General features: G+C 45.6%; 1 protein-coding gene across 2 annotated transcripts in view; it reads right to left on the bottom strand.

Annotated features, from left to right (window-relative positions):
- Positions 1-18,175, bottom strand: part of LOC119961865 (dual 3',5'-cyclic-AMP and -GMP phosphodiesterase 11A-like) — a 536,876-nt gene extending 518,701 nt beyond the window's left edge. For both annotated transcript variants that reach the window (XM_038789314.1, XM_038789315.1), the window contains exon 1: positions 17,086-18,175. In XM_038789314.1, coding sequence (XP_038645242.1) covers positions 17,086-17,874 — 789 coding nt within the window. In that variant the 5' untranslated portion in view covers positions 17,875-18,175. The remainder of the gene's footprint in view (positions 1-17,085) is intronic.
- Between the last annotated feature and the right edge of the window lie 379 nt (positions 18,176-18,554).

Genomic DNA, 18,554 nt, shown 5'->3' with positions numbered 1-18,554 from the left:
ATGTCCAGAGTGATTTGCGTGCGCTTCTTCACGGGCATGGGGACATAGCCCCATAATTGGATAATCCTGCCCCCTATGTTCTTCACTCCACCCCCCCCCCCCCAATACCTGCTGATTTAAGCGTAATGACCAATGGTTTAATCACTAGTACAAACAATAGTGGGGAGAGCAGGCATCACTACCTTGTGTCCCTGCGCAGTCGAAAATATCCTGAGCTCACCCCATTTGTCTGGACATCAGCCGTGGGGGCATTATACAGCAGTTTTACCCAGGAAATAAATGTTGAACCAAAACAAAATACAACCTTGAAGACCACTTGACTCTATCAAAAGCTTTCTCTGCATCGATGGAGATGATTACCTGCAGCATCTGCTCCACAGAGGGCTACCACTGACCACATTCAAAAGTCGCCTGATAACTGGCGGCCCCAGACAAACCCTGTCTGGTGCTCAGTGATCACATCTGGTAAACACCCCTCCAAACATTTTGTCAAATAGGCCGATAACCCATACTCCAGGGAATCTTCGTTCTTTTTCAAGATTAGAGAAATCGAGGCCTATGTTAGCGTGGCCAGCAGTATCCCACTTAGCAGAGAGCCATTGAACATTCCCAGTAAGCACGGCGCCAACAGGCTGTGGACTGTTTGTAAAATTCCGCCGGAAAACCATCCAGCCCCGGTGCTTTCCCCAATTGCCTGGAACCAATATAGTCCATAACTTCCTCCAATCCTAACAGGGCCTCTAGCCCCTCCCTCTCCACCCTTTTCACCACCGGGAAGTCGAATTGCTCCAGATCCGAGCTATCCTCTGGTCATTCAGACTTGTACAGTCTCAATTAAAAACCCCAAAGGCTCCATTAATCCTGTCTGGAGCAGTAACCAGTTCTCCCCCCATCATCTTTAACCTGGGCTATTTCTCAGGTGGCTGACTGCCATCTCGATTGATGAGCCAATAAACAACTAGCTTTATCCCTGTGCTCAAAATGTCCCTCGCGAACAGTGAAGCTGGCTCACCGCATTCCTCATCCTTTCAAGCAAAAACATATTTGTAATAATAATAATAATTGCTTATTGTCACAAGTAGGCTTCAAATGAAGTTACTGTGAAAAGCCCCTAGTCGCCACATTCCGGCGCCTGTTCGGGGAGGTGGGTACATGTATTGAACCTGCACTGCTGCCTTGTTCTGCATTACAAGCCAGCTGTTTAGCCCACTGTGCTAAACCAGCCCATTTGTAGCCCCTTTCTCTCTGCCAACAACTCTGAAGTAGGGGTCTTGGAATACTGCCGACCCCTCTCCAAGATTAAGTCCACCAACCTCTGTTTTTCAGCCCTGCCAACCTTATTCCTGTGTATGATATTATTTCCCCTCTGACCACTGCCCTCAACGCTTCCCAGAACGTGGAAGGCAAGACCTCCCACTCTGCTTGGAATCCAAGTAGTTCCCTATGGCCGAAGCCATCCTTTCACAAAACCCCTTGTCCGCCAGGGTGACGCATCTGACGGGGGTGGGGGGGTGCGGTGACACTGTGCCTGGCCTGTCTCCAATCGCATTGTCATAGTATGGAGCATGGTCCAACATTACAATGGCCAATCACCCAGCTCCCACCACCACCCGGGAGTAATGCTTTCCCCACTATAAAGAAATATATTCTGCAGTAGACCCAGTGCATGGGAGAGAAGAAGAAAAATGGAAAACCCCGTGCCCTTGGGTGACTAAATCTCCATGGATCCACCTCCCCCCCCCCCCCCCCCCAATTCTGTTCCATGAATACAGGCAACTCCCTTGCCATCCCGGAAGTAACGAGAGACCTGGAATTTGACCTGTCCATCCTCAGGTCTATACACAATTGAAAGTCGCCCCCATAATCATTCTGTGCGAGTCCAGATCAGGTATGGCTGCCAACACCCTTGATAAAATCTGTGTCATCTCAATTTGATGCATTAATGTCTGATATTGCCACTGACACACCCACCAGCACCCCACTCACCATAACAGAACGCCTCCAAGATCAAAATACCAGTCATCGTAAAAGCCTTCCTCCTGTTGATCAAGATCATCACTCCTCTCAGCCTTGAATCAAAACTTGAGTGAAATACCTACCCCAACCACCTTTTCCTCAGTCTTGTCTGATCCCCAATCTGCAAATGTGTCTCCTACAAGAAGACTACCTCTGCATTCAAAGTCCTCAAATGAGTCAACACCCAAGACGTTTTAACAGGACTATTTAGTCCCTTAACGTTCCACATAACCAACCTCATGGGAGTGGGCAGGGGGGAGCTCTGGGCCCCCCCTCTAGTAGAATCAGCCATATCCCCGATGTGAGGACCTCTAACTGGTCTCCAACCTACCACGAATCCAGGCCCACCCAAAATAGACACTGCCTCAACCTCACACAGGTTCATATGTAAAGAGGCCTTCGTTGCCAGCATTTTATCTACCCACCCCTCGACTCCCCCCTTGGTTATCTAACCAACAACCACCCCCTTCCAAACAAGCACAAACCCCCCCTCCCAGCTCAAGATAGGCACTCACTCCCTCCCCCCCCCACGTCCAACACAGAAAACCCAACCAACCTGAGGCCATTCATTGCCTTACCGCACAAACAAAACAGAAACCAATCCCACTCCAAGCATCAATCTGCAACCCCCAGCCCCACTTTGCTTCTGTTAACTAGCATAACTGTGAGCCAGGCAGCCCCTGTCCAGCAAGTCAAAGAATGAAAAAGGAAAACCCTCCCAGACAGAGTCAGACACTCACTTATCCCAGTTCCTCATTCAAAAAAAAAACAATAATCGAAAGCTAGTTTCGAATCACTAGCTTTCGGAGCACAGCTCATTCACCTGAGGAAGGAGCTGTGCTCCGAAAGCTAGTGATTCAAAACAAACCTGTTGGACTTTAACCTGGTGTTGTAAGACTTCTTACTGTGCTTACCCCAGACCAACACCGGCATCACCACATCAAAAAAAAACAAAAAATACATATTAGGAAACAAAAGAGTCCACACCCCTCATCAATCAATTAAACTACCCCATACTATCATATGTGAGAAGAATAAGAAAATGAGACTGCAAATAGCAAAAACATATAAAGTGGCAAGAACTATTAAGTTGACCATGTGAAATTCCAAAAAAAACCCAAAACATCTCGTAACCACAATCAAATCGCTCCTAACCTGTTCCTCCTCACAAAGTAACTCACCTCCTCTGGTGTATTGAGGTAGAGGTCCTGTTTTTAAACATGACCCATATCAAACAAAATACTTTTGCAAAGCAGCACCTTGGCCTTGTTGAACCCAGCTTTTTGCTTTGTCAGTTCCACCTAGATTTAAGATCCGCTCTTTATTGAGAAACCTATGAAGGTGGACTATTACCGCCTGCGGCGGATATCTGGATTTTGTTTTCGACCATAAGACATATGAGCAGAATTAGGCCACTCAGCCCATCGAGTCTGCTCCACCATTCAAATCATGGCTGATATTTTCTCATCCCCATTCTCCTGCCTTCTCCCCATAACCCCTGATCCCCTTATTAATCAAGAACATGGGGTAGTTTTCTATCATTGCAACCGGTGGGCCCGGTCCACCTCAGGTTCGCAAAGACCCTCTCCCCCACCAACATCCCGAGTTCCTTTGCCACAAAATCTGTGGCACTCGGGCCTTCGATGCCCTCCGGTAGCCTGACAATCCGTAGATTTTGGTACCTGGACCTGTTCCCTCGGTCTTCAACTTTGGTTCTCAAAACCTTTTGGGTCTCTGCCATTAACAAAACCTCAGCCTCCAAAGAAGCAATTCGGTCACTATAATCCAAGACCGCCTCTTCCACCTCATGGAACTTCACGCCTTGTACCTCCATCCACTACTTACCATCTCCAAAATTACCTGAAGGTGGTTACACCGCTTCCTCAATTTTCCTGGAAAGATCATCGACTGCCTTTATGGCAGTTTATGGAACTGCCCCACAAGGAATTCCAGCAGTTTCTCCGTTGGTTCCAGGAAAGGCGTCGACAATCCGGAGGGCTCCGCCATGTTTTTTTCTCCTCACCACGAGATACTGCCGAATCTGCCGGTGTGGAAATGTTCTTTGTCTACTGTCTGGTTTTATCCCCTGCAGGCTTCCCACACCGGAGGAGAGCAAGTTAAAATTATTTTTTCTTCCTGAAGTTACACCTGTAAGTCGGGTGACAAGAGCCAAAAGTGCATTGCTAAATGGGAACTGCCTTGTACGTGACCACTCACATCATCCCTACCACTGGAAGTCCAACTGCTTTTCTACATGGTAACTTTTTCTGTAACAATGGTCTCACCCTCATAAAACGAAAAAAATAAATAAACGTGGCCAAAGTCCCCGAAGACTATAGGTTGCTCTCCCCTATGAGAGCTGACTGATGGTGATTTAACCTGAGAGTCACCACACTCAGACGAGGGGCAAGATTGAGAAGGTGAGGCCTTCATGGATAACCTCAAAAATACAGAACAAACCAATATCACAAGCGTTCTAAAAAACAAAGTAAAAGTGTGAAAATGCACAATTGTAATGTGAAATATTACTTATTATATGGCTCAATTTAAAATTGATTTGCTTTATAGGAAATGTCATTTTAAAAATCCATGCAAAATATTTTGAAGCAAATTGAATTCAGCCGTTGCCATTTCATGAGCAAAAACCAGACACAGATACCACAAGATAAAACAAGCTGTCCAACTGCTTTCCTAGTTTTAAGTTTTATGATTACTTATAAGTGTGAATGGACAACTATGTTAAATGGGAAATGGGCACAAATAATCTCACAAACTATGCCTGTACCTTTTCATAGAGTCACAAAGGTACTAAAGCAGAGAAACAAACCATTCAGTTCATTGAGTCCTTGGCTCTCTGTAGAACAATCCAATCAATCCCATCTCCCTGTTCTATGTCTGTCGCCCAGTAAATTTATTTAGTTCAAGTGCACATTCAATTTTGTTTTGAAATCATCCATCGCCTCCACTTCCACCACCCCTTTGAGCAGTGAGCTCTCATCCATTACCGCTCTCTGCCTAAGAGTTCTTCCTCCTATCCCCCCTCACCTCTTGCCCATAAACATAAGCTTAAATCTATGCCCCCTAGCCCTTACATCATCAGACATTCAGAAAAAAACTTTTCTACGTCTAAACCTGTCATAAACATGTGCACCTCTATCAAATCTCCTTGCAATCTCCTTTGCTCCTAGAAGAACAATCACCACCTTCCCCAACACAACCTTGCAGCTAAAATTAATTAAGCCTGAAACCATTCTCGTAAATCTCAAAGAATCTTACAACCTTCCTAAAGAGTGCTGACCAGAGTTGGACACAACACTTTACTTGTGGTCTCACCAGAGCTTTATAAAGGTTCAGTGTAACTTCCCTGCTTTTGTACTCAAGACCTGTATTTGTGAAGCCCAAGATCCTATATGCTTTTCTAACTGCTCTCTTAATATGTCTTAAGAACTTCAAATATCTGGGCAAATGGACTCCCAAGTATTTCTTACCCTGTACAGTCTTTAGAACTGTGCCATTTAGTCTATATTGCCTCTCCCTATTCCTTGTGCCAAACTGCATCACCTCACATGGGGAGGCGATGGCCTTGTGGTAATGTCACTGATCGAGTAATCCAGAGACTGTGGGTGAGTATGCCTTTTGTTCTCTTTGTATGTTGGTGGTTGGAAGGATTCAGGGGGGAGGGGCGGACTGGAGGGATGAGGAGAAGTCAAAGGCTCGCTGGGCAGGCAAGTTAACAGGTGTGAAGTGGGGGGTTGCAAGGAGGAAGGCGTTGGGGGTGGGGGGGGGGGGTGGAGGCGGAGTTGGTTCTTTGTTTGAGGGTGGGGGCAGGGAGGGGGAGGGTTGCTGAATGGGTGTGGTTGGTGTAGCGTGGTTGAGAAGGGAGAGATGGCTGCAGACATCCGAGGGCGGACATGAAGGGGTGCTTGACACAGGCCGGAGGATGGCTCAAAATGGGGTATGGAGGGAGGCGGGGAGCCCCCTGACGAAGCTGGTCACGTAAAACGTGAGAGGACTGAATGAGCCCTTTAAACGGTTGTGTGTATACGCGCATCTGAAGTCAGAAGTGGTGTTTTTACAGGAGACACACCTGATGTTGGGGATCAGACGAGGCTGAGGAAGGAATGGGTGGGGTAGGTGTTCCAATCGGGGATGGATATGAAGATGAGGAGGGTGGCGATATTGGTTTATAAGAAGGTGGCGTTTGTGGTGGGGAGCATTGTGGCCAATCCGGGGGAGTAAGTGATGGTTAGTGGGAAGCTGGAGAGGATGCCGGTAGTCCTGGCAAACATTTATGCCCCGAATTGGGACGACGTGGACTTTATGAGGTGTGAGCTGCCATTTGGGGCTATGTGGAGTTGAAGAACACGGGGAAGGTCACAGCTGCCTTGCTGTGGGAGGCACTCAAGTCTGTAGTTAGATTCAGGTGCACAGGGAGGGGGTGGAGAGGGATGAGAGGGCAAGGCTGGTAGATGAAAATTTGAGGGTGGACAGGAGGTACTCCGTGGGGCCGGAGGAGGGGTTGTTGAAGGAGAGGCAGAAGCTCCAGATGGAATTTGGGTTAGTGTCTATGGGAGGGGCAGTTCTGGAGAGCCAATGGGGCAGTGTATGAGTATGGGGAAAAGGCGAGTAGGATGCTGGCCCATCAGTAGAGGAAGTAAGCAGCGATGAGGGACGTTGGTAGAGTGAGGGGCAAGAGGGGTAAGGTGGTGATGGACCCAGAGAGCATGAATGGGGCATTTGAGGCCTTTTCTAGGCGGCTGTGTGAGTCAGAGCCCCTGATTGGTGTTGAGGGGATGATGTGGTTGGAGGTGAAGGAGGTGCAGGTTCAGGACCTGGGGGTCCTGATTGAATTGAGGGAGGTGCTGGATGGCATGGGTACGATGCAAGCAGGGAAGGCCCTGGAGCCAGACAGGTTTCCAGTTGACATTTATAAAATGTTTGGGGCTGAGCTGGGACCACTGTTGTTGAGGACGTACAATGAGGTGAGGGACAGGGGTGTACTCCCCCTACATTGTCGCAGGCTTCCATCTCCCTTGGAGGGGCAGAAGGTAGAGATAATGGTGGCGATCGATGTGGAGAAGGATTTTGATCAGGTGGAATGGGCCGAGTATAGGGTTTCGCTATATGCTGATAACTTATTATATATTTCGCACCCAATGGGCAGCATTGGGGGGTTATGGAGAACTCTGGGGAATTTGTCCGGTTTTCGGGATATAAATTGAACATGGGAAAGAGTGAGGTGTTCCCCATCAATGCCAGAAGGCAGGAAAGGAGACTAGGAGGGTTGCCGTTTAGGAGTGGTGGGGATGAACTTCAGGAACCGAGATAAGGTATTCAAGTGGCATGGAGCTGGGCCCAACTACACAAATTGAACTGGGCCCGATTGGTGGAGGGGAAGAAGGTGGATTTTAAGAGGTGGGATGTATTGCCGCTGTCGCTGGCTGGGCGAGTACAGACAGTGAAAACGACGGTGCTGCCTAGGTTTCTGTTTGTGTTTCAGAACCTTCCTAACTTTGTCCCTAAGTCTTTTCTTAGGAAAATTAATGGGCTGATCTCAGGGTTTGTGTAGGTGGGAAAGGTAGAACAGTGGTTAGCACAGTTGCTTCGCAAATCCAGAGTCCCAGGTTCGATTCCCGGTTTGGATCACTGTCTGTGTGGAGTCTGCATGTTCTCCCTGTGTCCACATGGGTTTCCTTCTGGTGCTCCAGTTTCTCCCCACAGTCCAAAGATGTGCAGGTTCGGTTGATTGGGCATGCTAAATTGCCCTTAGTGACCAAAAAAGATTAGGTGGGGTTATTGGGATAGAGTGGAGGTGTGTGCTGTGTCCAAGGGCTGGTGCAGACTCGATGGGCCAAATGGCCTCCTTCTACACTGTAAATTCCATGTCTATGTCTATGCCCTGCGGGTGTGGTGGACCTTTTTAGAACGGGGCTGTGGGTAAGGGCTGGCATTGCCAAATTTGATAAATTATTATTGGGCGACGAATATTGCAATGGTGAGAAAGTGGGCTGTGGTGGAGAGGTCAGTCTGTGGGCAGGTGGAGGGACCTGTGGACATCATGTAGGGGAACAGGTTTGAGGGCTTTGTTGTTGGCGCCTTTGCGATTCTCGCCAGCGAGGTACTCAGTGGTGGTGTTGGCTTTAAAGGTGTGGGGGCACTGTATGCATAATTTTGGGCTGGAGGGTATGTCGTTGTGGGCGCCGAGCTGCGACAACCATAGGTTTGTCCCAGAACGGCTGGAAGTGAAGTTTTGAAGGGTGGCGGCAGGTGGAGATTGTGTACTTCAGGGACTAAACATACAGGGAGCAAATTTGTGGGGCTGGAGTAGTTGGAGGAATTGTATGAGTTGTCCAAGGGGAATGGTTTCGTGGGTGGCACGGTAGCACAGTGGTTACCACGGTTGCTTCACAGTGCCAGGGACCGAGGTTCGATTCCTGGCTTGGGTCACTGTGCGGAGTCTGCACGTTCTCCCTGTGCCTGCGTGGGTTTCCTCCGGATGCTCTGGTTTCCTCCCACAAGTCCCAAAATACATGCATAATAGGTGAATTGGACATTCTGAATTATCCCTCAATGTACCCGAACAGGTGCCGGAGTGTGGCAACGAGGGGATTTTCACAGTAACTTCATTGCAATGCTAGGTTGGGTGAGGTTACTGGGTTACTGACATACAGGGATAGGGTGGAGGTGTGGGCTCGGCTCTTTTCAAGGGCCGGTGCAGACTCGATGGGCCGAATGGCCTCCTTCTGCACTGAAATTTCTATGATTCTATGATTTAATGTAAGCCTACTTGTGACACAATAAAGATTATTATTTTAGGTACCTGCTGGTGAAGGGTTTCGTGAGGAGAGAGGTGCTGTCCTTCCCAGGACTGCAGCCTTCAGTGTTGCAAGACAAGCTGTTATTGGAGAACGAAATAGGGGTGGGGAAGGTGTTGGATATTTATAAGGAATTGATGGAGAGGGAGGGCGCTCCATTGGAGGATATTAAGCACAAGTGGGAGGAGGATCCGGGAGGGGAGGTGCCGACCTGGTCATGGACGCAGGCCTTGCGGATAGTGAATGTGTCCTCATTGTCTGCAAGTTTACGCCTCATCCAGTTTAAAGTGGTGCATAGGGCCCACATGACGGTGGTAAGGATGAGCAGGTTCTTTGTGGGGGTGGAGGAAAGGTGTAGGTGGTATGTGGCGTGGCCCGCAATTCATGCCCACGTGTTCTGGGAATCTAAAAAACTGAAGTGGTTCTCAAACTTGAGAAGTGGTGATATTTGGTTTGTCGGAAGACCCGGGAGCCCAGGAGGAGAGAGGCCGATGTATTGGTCTTTGCCTCCCTGATAGCCCGGAGGCAGATTTTGTTGTGTTGGCGGGACCTAGAGCCGCAGAAAGCAAAGGTGTAGATGAGTGACCTGGCAGAATTCCTGAGTTTGGAAATGATCAAGTTTGCTCTGCGGGGGTTCGGTAGAGGAATTCACCCGCAGGTGGAAACCGTTCATCGATTTCTTCAGGGAGAATTCATAGGTCAGCAAGTGGGAAGGGGGACAAAATGGGGAAGGTGGGACATGGTGGGGTATTGGTGTCAGGGGAGTTGGAGGGTGTGGTTATTTGTTGGGTTGATGTGTTGTTCTTCTGATATTGTGTGTATATTTGTTAAACCTTGTTACCTCGTTAAACTGATATTAATTTTGCCTTGGGGATATTGTTACCAGATTTTATTGATTACATATCTGTAAGGGATTGTTGTCTAAAGCAGTATTTGTTTGTTATTCCAGATAGTAATCTTTTGGGGAAGACTAATTTCAATAGTGTAGATGTGATCTTGTGCATTTAAGTTTTCTTTTCATTTGGTTAATAAACATTCTAATTTAATATTTAAAATCTCAAAATCCACTGGAATTTGTGGCTCCTGCCTTCAATAAACATATTTTTCTCAGGGTAAATTACAAAAATAAAAAGGTTGTGATAGCTTGCCAAGTTTCCCTTCAGGGTTTAGTTTGCACAGTACTTACCACTTGCCAGGCCATAACACTTTGTTTTCTAATTTCTAAGCCATTTAAATGTACATCTAAAAAGCAATGGTTTTAGTACTGATCGTTGGGGAACACCACTGTCAACCATCCCCAGTCTGAAAAGCAACCATATCATGACTGTTTTCAGTCCTTAAATCATTTTTTTATTCAAGCTCACACTGACCTTCCTATTGTGTTAACTATCTAAATGTGGTACTTTGTCAAAGGATTTCTTAAAAGCATATGCACATCATTCATTCTTTTCCTTCATCACCTTTCTTGCTATTAAATCAAAAAATTCAATTAGATTAGTTGAGCGTATTCTGTCTTTTGCAAATCCATGCTGGGTCTCCTTAAATTACTCAAACCTTTCCAAATACCTGTTGCTTTTTCCCTGATTCTTATTTCTAAAATCTTACACATCACTGATGTTAAACTGACTGGTCTATGGTTACTATGAATCCCGTCACATGTGTTCCATAATAAGGACTTCACTTTCTGCCACTCTCCTATCCGCTGGCACCTCCCCACATCTAGGGAAAATTGAAAGATTATGGCAAGCCCTTCCATCAGCTCCACCCCCAGTTCCTTTAGCAACCTGGGAGGCAAAATAATGGTGATCTATCCATTCTAAGCACAGAAATCCTTTCGCGTACGTCTTTACTATTGACTTTCACCCTATCCATTGCTTCAACCATCTCTGCTTCTATTGACATTTTGTCAGCATCCTCTTCATTAGTGAACTCAGATACAAAGTACTTATTAGGTATTCTAGTTATGCCCTGCACCTCCAAGCACTTATCACCTTCTTTATCCCTGATAAGCTCCACCCTACCTCTGGCTACCCACTTACTCTTTACATGCTGGTAGAAAATTTTAGAGTTCTATTTTATGTTGCCTCAAATTGTATTCTCAAATCCTTTCTTTTCAAGTCATACTTTCCCCTTCACTTCTCCTCCAAACTTATTGTATTTGGCTTGGTTCTCTCTTGAAGAATTCACCTGACATGCATCATTGGTTTAATCACATTCCCTATTCATCCAAGAAGCCTCGGATTTGGTTCACCTATCTTTCACCCTTGTTGAAACGTACTTAGTCTGAAACTGAATCATCACATCTTTAAAGATCATCCATTTTTCCACTACAGTTTTTCCAACAATATTTGGTTCAATTTTTTAAAATATAAATTTAGAGTACCCAATTCATTTTTTCCAATTAAGGGGCAATATAACGTGGCCAAATCACCTAACCTGCGCATCTTTGGGTTGTGGGGGTGAAACCCACACAAACACGGGGAGAATGTGCAAACTCCACACAGACAGTGACTCAGAGCTGGGATCGAACCTGGGACTTTGGCGCTGTGAGGCAGCAGTACTAACCACTGTGCCACCGTGCTGCCCTATATTTGGTTCAATTTTATTCTGGCAAGATCCCTTCTCCAATTGCAGTTAATAGATTGTTCCTTGCTTTTCTCCACTGCAAATCTAAACCTTATGTTACGATGATAGCTCGTATCCAAGTATTCCCCCACAGACATTTGGTCCACTTGGCCCATCTCTTTATCCATCATCAGTAATGTCTCCTTCCTAGTGGGTCTCCAACAGTGTTCTCTCTCAGGCTCGCTCTTCTTCTTCTGCTGCTTCTGCTTTAGTTGTGTCAGAATTAGAGACTAATATCTATATTCTGCCAGCATTCATATGGGTAATACTAGCTGAACAAGGCACGGACTGCTGAGATGGTAGACCTAATAATGAAAACTTTAAATAAATGGAAATAATCTAAAGTTAGGTCTTGACGATTTCAAATGATGGGGCTGTGATTATTTCCTTTGGCAGCTTGTTATAATGTGGGATTTTCCTTGCGAAGAAAGATTGGTGATACACTGTCTTGGAAGCAATGGTCTTTGCGGTTTGCTCTGACTTCTGCTAACTCCGCTGCTACTTTTAACTGTGGGTCTCTCTCAGATTCACTCATTTTATCACTTTGTTTTTAGAAGGTTGTTTTGTGATACTGAGAGGTTTGCCATCGTTGATTCTCCAAGCAGGAATGTTTCATCTTTTTCAGTAGTAACAAACTGTTAATGGCCTATTGCTACTCTGCCATTGCTTATCCCATGTCTTACTCTAGGTATTAAAAGTGCTTGACTAAGTCAGGTGAGAGCCTTGGGAATTCACGTAAATCTGGATCCTACGATATACAATGGACCACAATGAGATGCTAGCATCCTGCTGGTCAGACTGATCACCACGATTCAATAAATCCTCTCATCCTATTTACTTTAACTAGCGTCAAAGCACAGTCAATTATATTTCAAGGAGTGTTGCAATAGCAGCATTGTAATCTACTTTCCATTTCTCTACCTCTGAAGGTGTTCTCGAGGAAGCTGTGACGAGTAATCCATACGTGTCCAGGACCTCAAAGCACCCAGTGCCACTCTTTCATATCATTACAAACACCAGCAAAGGCATATCCATGCTAGCAGATTCAGATCATGAACTGCACAGGACACAACTCAGCAGAAACAAGGAACACATGGCAGTAGCAGTGAAACAGTAGAATCTCCTGTCAATGTACAGACCAGACAATGTACATCCTGAATGGACTGACTTTGGAAAGAAAAACACTGAATTATAATCAAGGGACATATTACTACTCAACTTGCTGCAAAGGCCAGATGGCAATTGTCTTATTCACTGACTGCATCTGAAAAGTGTGAATGAATGGATTTGTAGAACTGCCTGCTACCAGGAGGCAGTTCCATAGACACAAGCAGCAGGGATGCAAGGGCAGACGCCAGAATTTCAGTTGTAATCTCTTATTGATGAGCAGACTGCTGCCTTATAGGCCAGTTCTTTAGCCTGGACCAAACTCTGGCTTCTGCTTTCCATATCCTTGATTACATTGAGAGAATAGTAATCATCTTTATGATTGTCACAAGTAGGCTTCCATTAACATTGCAATGAAGTTACTGTGAAAATCCCCTAGTCGCCACACTCTGGTGCCTGTTCGGGTATATTGAGGGCAGTTCAGGATGTCCAATTCACCTAACAAGCACGTCTTTCAGGACTTGTGGGAGGAAACCGGAGCACCCGGAGGAAACCCACGCAGACACAGGGAGAACGTGCAGACTCCACACAGACCGTCACCCAAGCTGGGAATGGACACGGATCCCTGGTGTTGTGATGCAACAGTGCTTTTTTTTTTATAAATTTAGATTAGCCAATTATTTTTTCCAATTAAGGGGCAATTTAGCGTGGCCAATCCACCTACTCTGCACATTTTTGGGTTGTGGGGGCAAAACCCACGCAGACACGGGGAGAACGTGCAAACTCCACACGGACAGTGATCCAAAGCCGGGATCGAACCTGGGACCTCAGTGCCGTGAGGCGGTTGTGCTAACCACTAGGCCACCGTGCTGCCCTGCAATAGTGCTAACCACTATGCCACCAAAGCTTCATTGAACTCACACTTATCAGTAGGTGAATCAATTTCCAGTAATAGTGATATGGCTGGAATTAATATGGATGAAGCTGCTGCATCCCAGGATTACAATAGCACAAACCCATTGGCCATCCTACACAAATAATTGTATATATGGCAGTGGACATGAAGGACCAAACAGCCGTTTTAATACCTTCAGCTGGGAAAGTATGATAAATTTGATTACTGTCCTAAATTAATTTGGTGCACATGATAATGCTTACATACATCAACTCAGATCTGACAGCAAGAGGGTGAGTCATTTCTTTCTCTCAGTGCCCCCTGAGTTCCACTCAGCCCTTTCAGACTGACTGAAATAACCATGCTGGTCCTACTGAAATGAATGAAGTGACCATGATTCTGGAGTACACTGGTGAACTGTTTATAGAATTTTTTACAGTGCAGAAGGAGGCCATTCAGCCCATCGAGTCTGCACCAGCTCTTGGAAAGCTGAAACCCAAGTTCAACACCTCCACCCTATCCCAATAACCCAGTAACCCCACCCAACACTAAGGGCAATTTCGGACACTAAGGGCTATTTATCATGGCCAATCCACCTAACCTGCACACCTTTGGACTGTGGGGGGAAACAGGAGCACCCGGAGGAAACCCACGCACACACGGGGAGGATGTGCAGACTCCGCACAGACAGTGACCCAAGCCAGAATCGAACCTGGGACCCTGGAGCTGTGAAGCCATTGTGCTATCCACAATGCTGCCGTGCTGCCCTTATTCTTATGGGCATGGGTTTATGGAGGAAATTTTACCTTGGCCTCAAAACCAAGTAAATTAGTCACAGTGGACAGCAGGTTCCTCGTTTGATGTGACAGCAAGGAAAGTTGTGAATGTTGGCAGTCCAGTAGCTGCAGTTTAGACTTGAGTAAATGAACCAAGTTCAAATTTCAGTCCTTTGGACCCTTATTTTCAGCTGCATTGTTCAGAGAGCAGGAAATAAATTTGTCCAGAAAAGAACCACACCAACAGCACTGTGGGAGAAAAGTTTGAGAATAAGCACGCATAGACTCGAAAACAGCTTCTTCCCTCTGTTACCAGATTCCTGAATGGCCCTGTTATGGATTGAACTGATCTCTCTACGCATCTTCTCTCCAGTTGTAGCACTATACTCCAGTATATTCCATATGCTGCACCCGATGTCTAAGTTTATGCATTTACATCATGTACATTGTGTATTTATCGCATGTTCTGTTTTCATGTATGGAGCGATCCATACGTAGAACAATATTTTTCACTGTACCTTGGTACACGTGACAATAAATCTAAACATGCAGCATTTCATGAACAGAGTCAAAAATGTAGTAAATTGTTTCTTGAAGCTATTTGTCACATTTGCTCTGGAAAGGTCAATACTATTTTCTGTTGAATGAATGAATAGCGAGACGCAGCAGTCTATAAGAAACTGGGTGATGGGAAGAGTGAAGAAATAGAATAAGAATATTCCTCAAAAAATCATTAGCCGTTCACTTCAGGTCTGTGAGTGACAGCTTATCTAAAGATCGCATTCGTCTCTTGAAGACAAAACGTTTCCAAAATATTTTAAACTGTCAGAACAATTTTAGTGGTTCATTGGGCTCCATAATTGAAGTGTGAAGTGGCACGTTAATCGCCACGCCGAATTGAAAGAGAAACAACGTGAAACTATTTGTGGGACGCTTCCCAATCTCGAATTTATGAGCAGAATGGAAATACGTTTTTACCCATGTTGAGAGGTGAAAATTGTGGTTGAAAAGCATTTTCTCACGCTTTGCCCAAAGGGACAAGTCACGGCAGCATGAGTGGAACGCGAACATGTGCAGCACTGACAGACACAAACACTCACACAAGCTCTGTTCAAAATATTTACTTTTCTCTGCAGTGAAACTGATGTTGATGCAACGTGAAAGACGTAACTTTGGAGCGCCGCCTACTGCCCCGGACCTTGCATCATCGAGCTAAACGGCAGAGTTCAGCACTTTGGCACCATACACTTCACTTGCAATAAACAATTTCTCCATCACAATCTCGGTGTTGTGTTCGAGGGAATTATTTCCAAACGACGCATTTGATTGAAAGGCATCGTCAGGGTCCTCTGTTGCCACTGGGTCAGTGGCTTCTGCAATTTTCTCCAATATACAAACTCCAAGCGAGCCCTATGGCTTCATCCCGCGTAATTGTTTTCTATCGGTATTAGGACACTGGATTACATGTTCCATTGTGTTTCTCGATAGTGATGGGAATCGATCCCTTAGTAACTAACCAAAGCCCGCAACAAGAGTTGTCGAAATATTCCGAGCAAGAGGCAGCAATGTTCTGCATTGTTCAGCACGATTGGACACTGTCCAAGATTGGCCTACATTATATTTCTGTGTATTGTTCTAGTCTTTAAGAGCTCGACAAAGAACTCATTACATTTGCCTTATATCGTATTTTTCATACTGAACCGCACGACTGGGATGCATGTTACGATTTACAGACACTGGTCAAGCAAAGGTGTTGTGGGGATTTGACTCCAGTCATGATGATGGCGAGGAAGCAGCCAGCGATGCCGGATTTTCTGGATCACGTGTGTGCAAAGGTTCTGACTATTTTGCTGCTCCAGGATTACAATCTTGGTCAGGAATAGAAAACCATGTCCAACATCACAACAAATATTTGTTGTGCCAAACAAAGCATGTCATACTATTTCGCTCAAGCGTGTTTAAACCGTGTTCACGGCGTTGTTGTGTGTTATGCCAACTATTTATATTTTTATTTTACTTTTCTTCCAAAATATTTGAAGCAAGGGAAAATTCTGCCTCTGTTCTCCAGTTGGACCTGCTGATAACATTTCCGGCAGAGCCCCCCTCTCCTTTCTTCACCTTTGTTAATTCTCAAATAAGTGGCTACTGCTCCCTTTATTTTAAACGACAGCATTTATTCCGGCTAGCATTGCTGTACACAGACTAGCGGGCAAATGTCTAAACCAATCATTGTTGGACCTATTCCTAGTCCCCTTCTGATAAGCACTTTCTAGGAACAATATCAATCAGATTACCATGCACAGGATCAACTCAGACCTTGCGTTGCACTTCTTAATTTAAAATGACCGAGGGAATGTTTTGATATAGTGTCTCATTCAGCACGGACACAACTGAAAGTAGAATTCCATATGTGCACTGCATATTGGTGAGAAAGAGATCGATTTGTTAAAGTCCAGACATGTGTATCAATACATCGGGTTTGCCCAGATAATCAAATAAGGTGAAAGTGGTGCCAATATTGATGTTTCCGCTGGTGTAGTTTCACTGATTCACCAATTTACTTATGAATGGTGAATTAAATATAAAATGTACGCGATTAAAATATTTTCCTTGCACAAACTGTGAAAAAAAACCTTTATTTCAGTTGCAGCGTTTAAATTAAATATATGTTGTTTTCTTACACTGACTATAAGCAGGTCCTTAATTTACTCTGGGGCGAGGGACAGGAGAAAGTTTCCTTTCATTTTTCTTTGGTAATTTTATGGCATAATTCTGTGCATTCTTCGTGATAAGTATCTTCGAATTACAAACTGAAACTAATGCAACCTTATTTTGTGCAAGGTGATCTTACCTGATAGGCGTCAGGGATATTGACCGTCTGCCCGTGTTCAGCCACGTAACCAATGATTCCTTTCCCCCAAGGAACCTGCACCTCGCTGGAGTTTTCCGTACTGCTCGAAGGCAGCACCGTGGTCCCTGCGTGCACATCAAAGAATTTGGAGACTAGAGTCTTTTTGTTGGAAGTTCCCTCCACCAGGAACAGCGAGCAACGGTCAGCATCGACCAGGATGCAGACAAAAATGAGGATCTTGTAGCTCAGACTGGTCAGGTCCAAGTCATTGGAAATGTCTTTGACGAGTTCCAGGAAGAATTCTCTCTCATTTATGTCCCTCAGTTCGTATTTATAGTCGATGGCCGTCGGCGCGTATTGGGGGATGTTGACCCGAGATTCCAGTAAGGCGCTCAAGATGTGAGCTGTGGTGGGGGGCAGCGAGCTGGCTTTCCGCAGGAGGGCTCGCCTCCTCATGCTGCAGAGTGGCTCCTTGTCCCTGGAGTTGACATGCTCGTCATAAGTCCTGTTGACCGTCATCGCCTTGGATCTGGCAAAGTGCTTCCTGAGCTCTCTCTGCGAGGGTCTCCTCTGCAGCCCGTCCCCTTTGTTAGCCCAGCACTCCTTAACAGGCAGGCTCTTCTCTTCTGAGGTGGCAATCGATGGGGTTTTGCTGAGATGGTTCTGTTTGAGCCATTTCTCCACTGTGCTGGATTTGCCTTTCCTCAGCAGGTATTCTTCGAAAAGATCCGGATGGTCATCCAGAAAAGTTTCCACTTCGGAGAAGTCTAGCTTTGTTGAACTCGACATAGTTGCGACTGGGGAAGTGTTAGCCAATGTAACGAATTATGTCGCGCAGCAGCAGCATGGCCCGGTGTTTAACCTGTTTGCGTCCAGTCGTAAGTCTACAGGTTAAAATTCACGCATGTTTAAAGCGAATAATCCCTTTGAGCGCCAAACTGCAATGCCTGAAAGGTGGATACAACCGCACTAAGTGTGGGTGAAATGATCTTTCACTGGCGATTGATGGGAGCAGGCTGCTGTTTGGTGCCTTCTGGTGTCCTGAGAAGCAGATGAGAGCCCATTCCGCTCTCTTATCTTCCCATGTTGGGAGTGCTGAATCTGCGTAAGGAGGCACGGCCAGTAGTGACAGATAAAGCGTGGATCCTCCTGATCCACTGACGTAGGCGGTTACTGTTTGCTGGCGAAGTCTACTCTGATCAAATAAAAAGAATCGCCTCACTGATGCAGTAACATTGAGGTGTTATTATCTGCTGTCCTTGCCAGGAGAGGGAATCTGTACAATTTCTTCTAAACCTTCTTGGGAAATCAGAATAACAAACTGGTGCTCATTGAGAAACTCTGCATAGGTTTCCCGATGTATAAAATGATATCTCTATTGTCAGAATACCAGAGACTTGTGAATAAGAGATTATTAACAACCGATCCTTTAAAATAACGTTGGGATATTGGGACCATAATATGTGAAG

Source organism: Scyliorhinus canicula, chromosome 2, assembly GCF_902713615.1.
Source record: "Scyliorhinus canicula chromosome 2, sScyCan1.1, whole genome shotgun sequence".
NCBI classification, from domain to species: Eukaryota; Metazoa; Chordata; class Chondrichthyes; order Carcharhiniformes; family Scyliorhinidae; genus Scyliorhinus; species Scyliorhinus canicula.
This window is presented reverse-complemented; position numbering and strand designations above follow the sequence as displayed.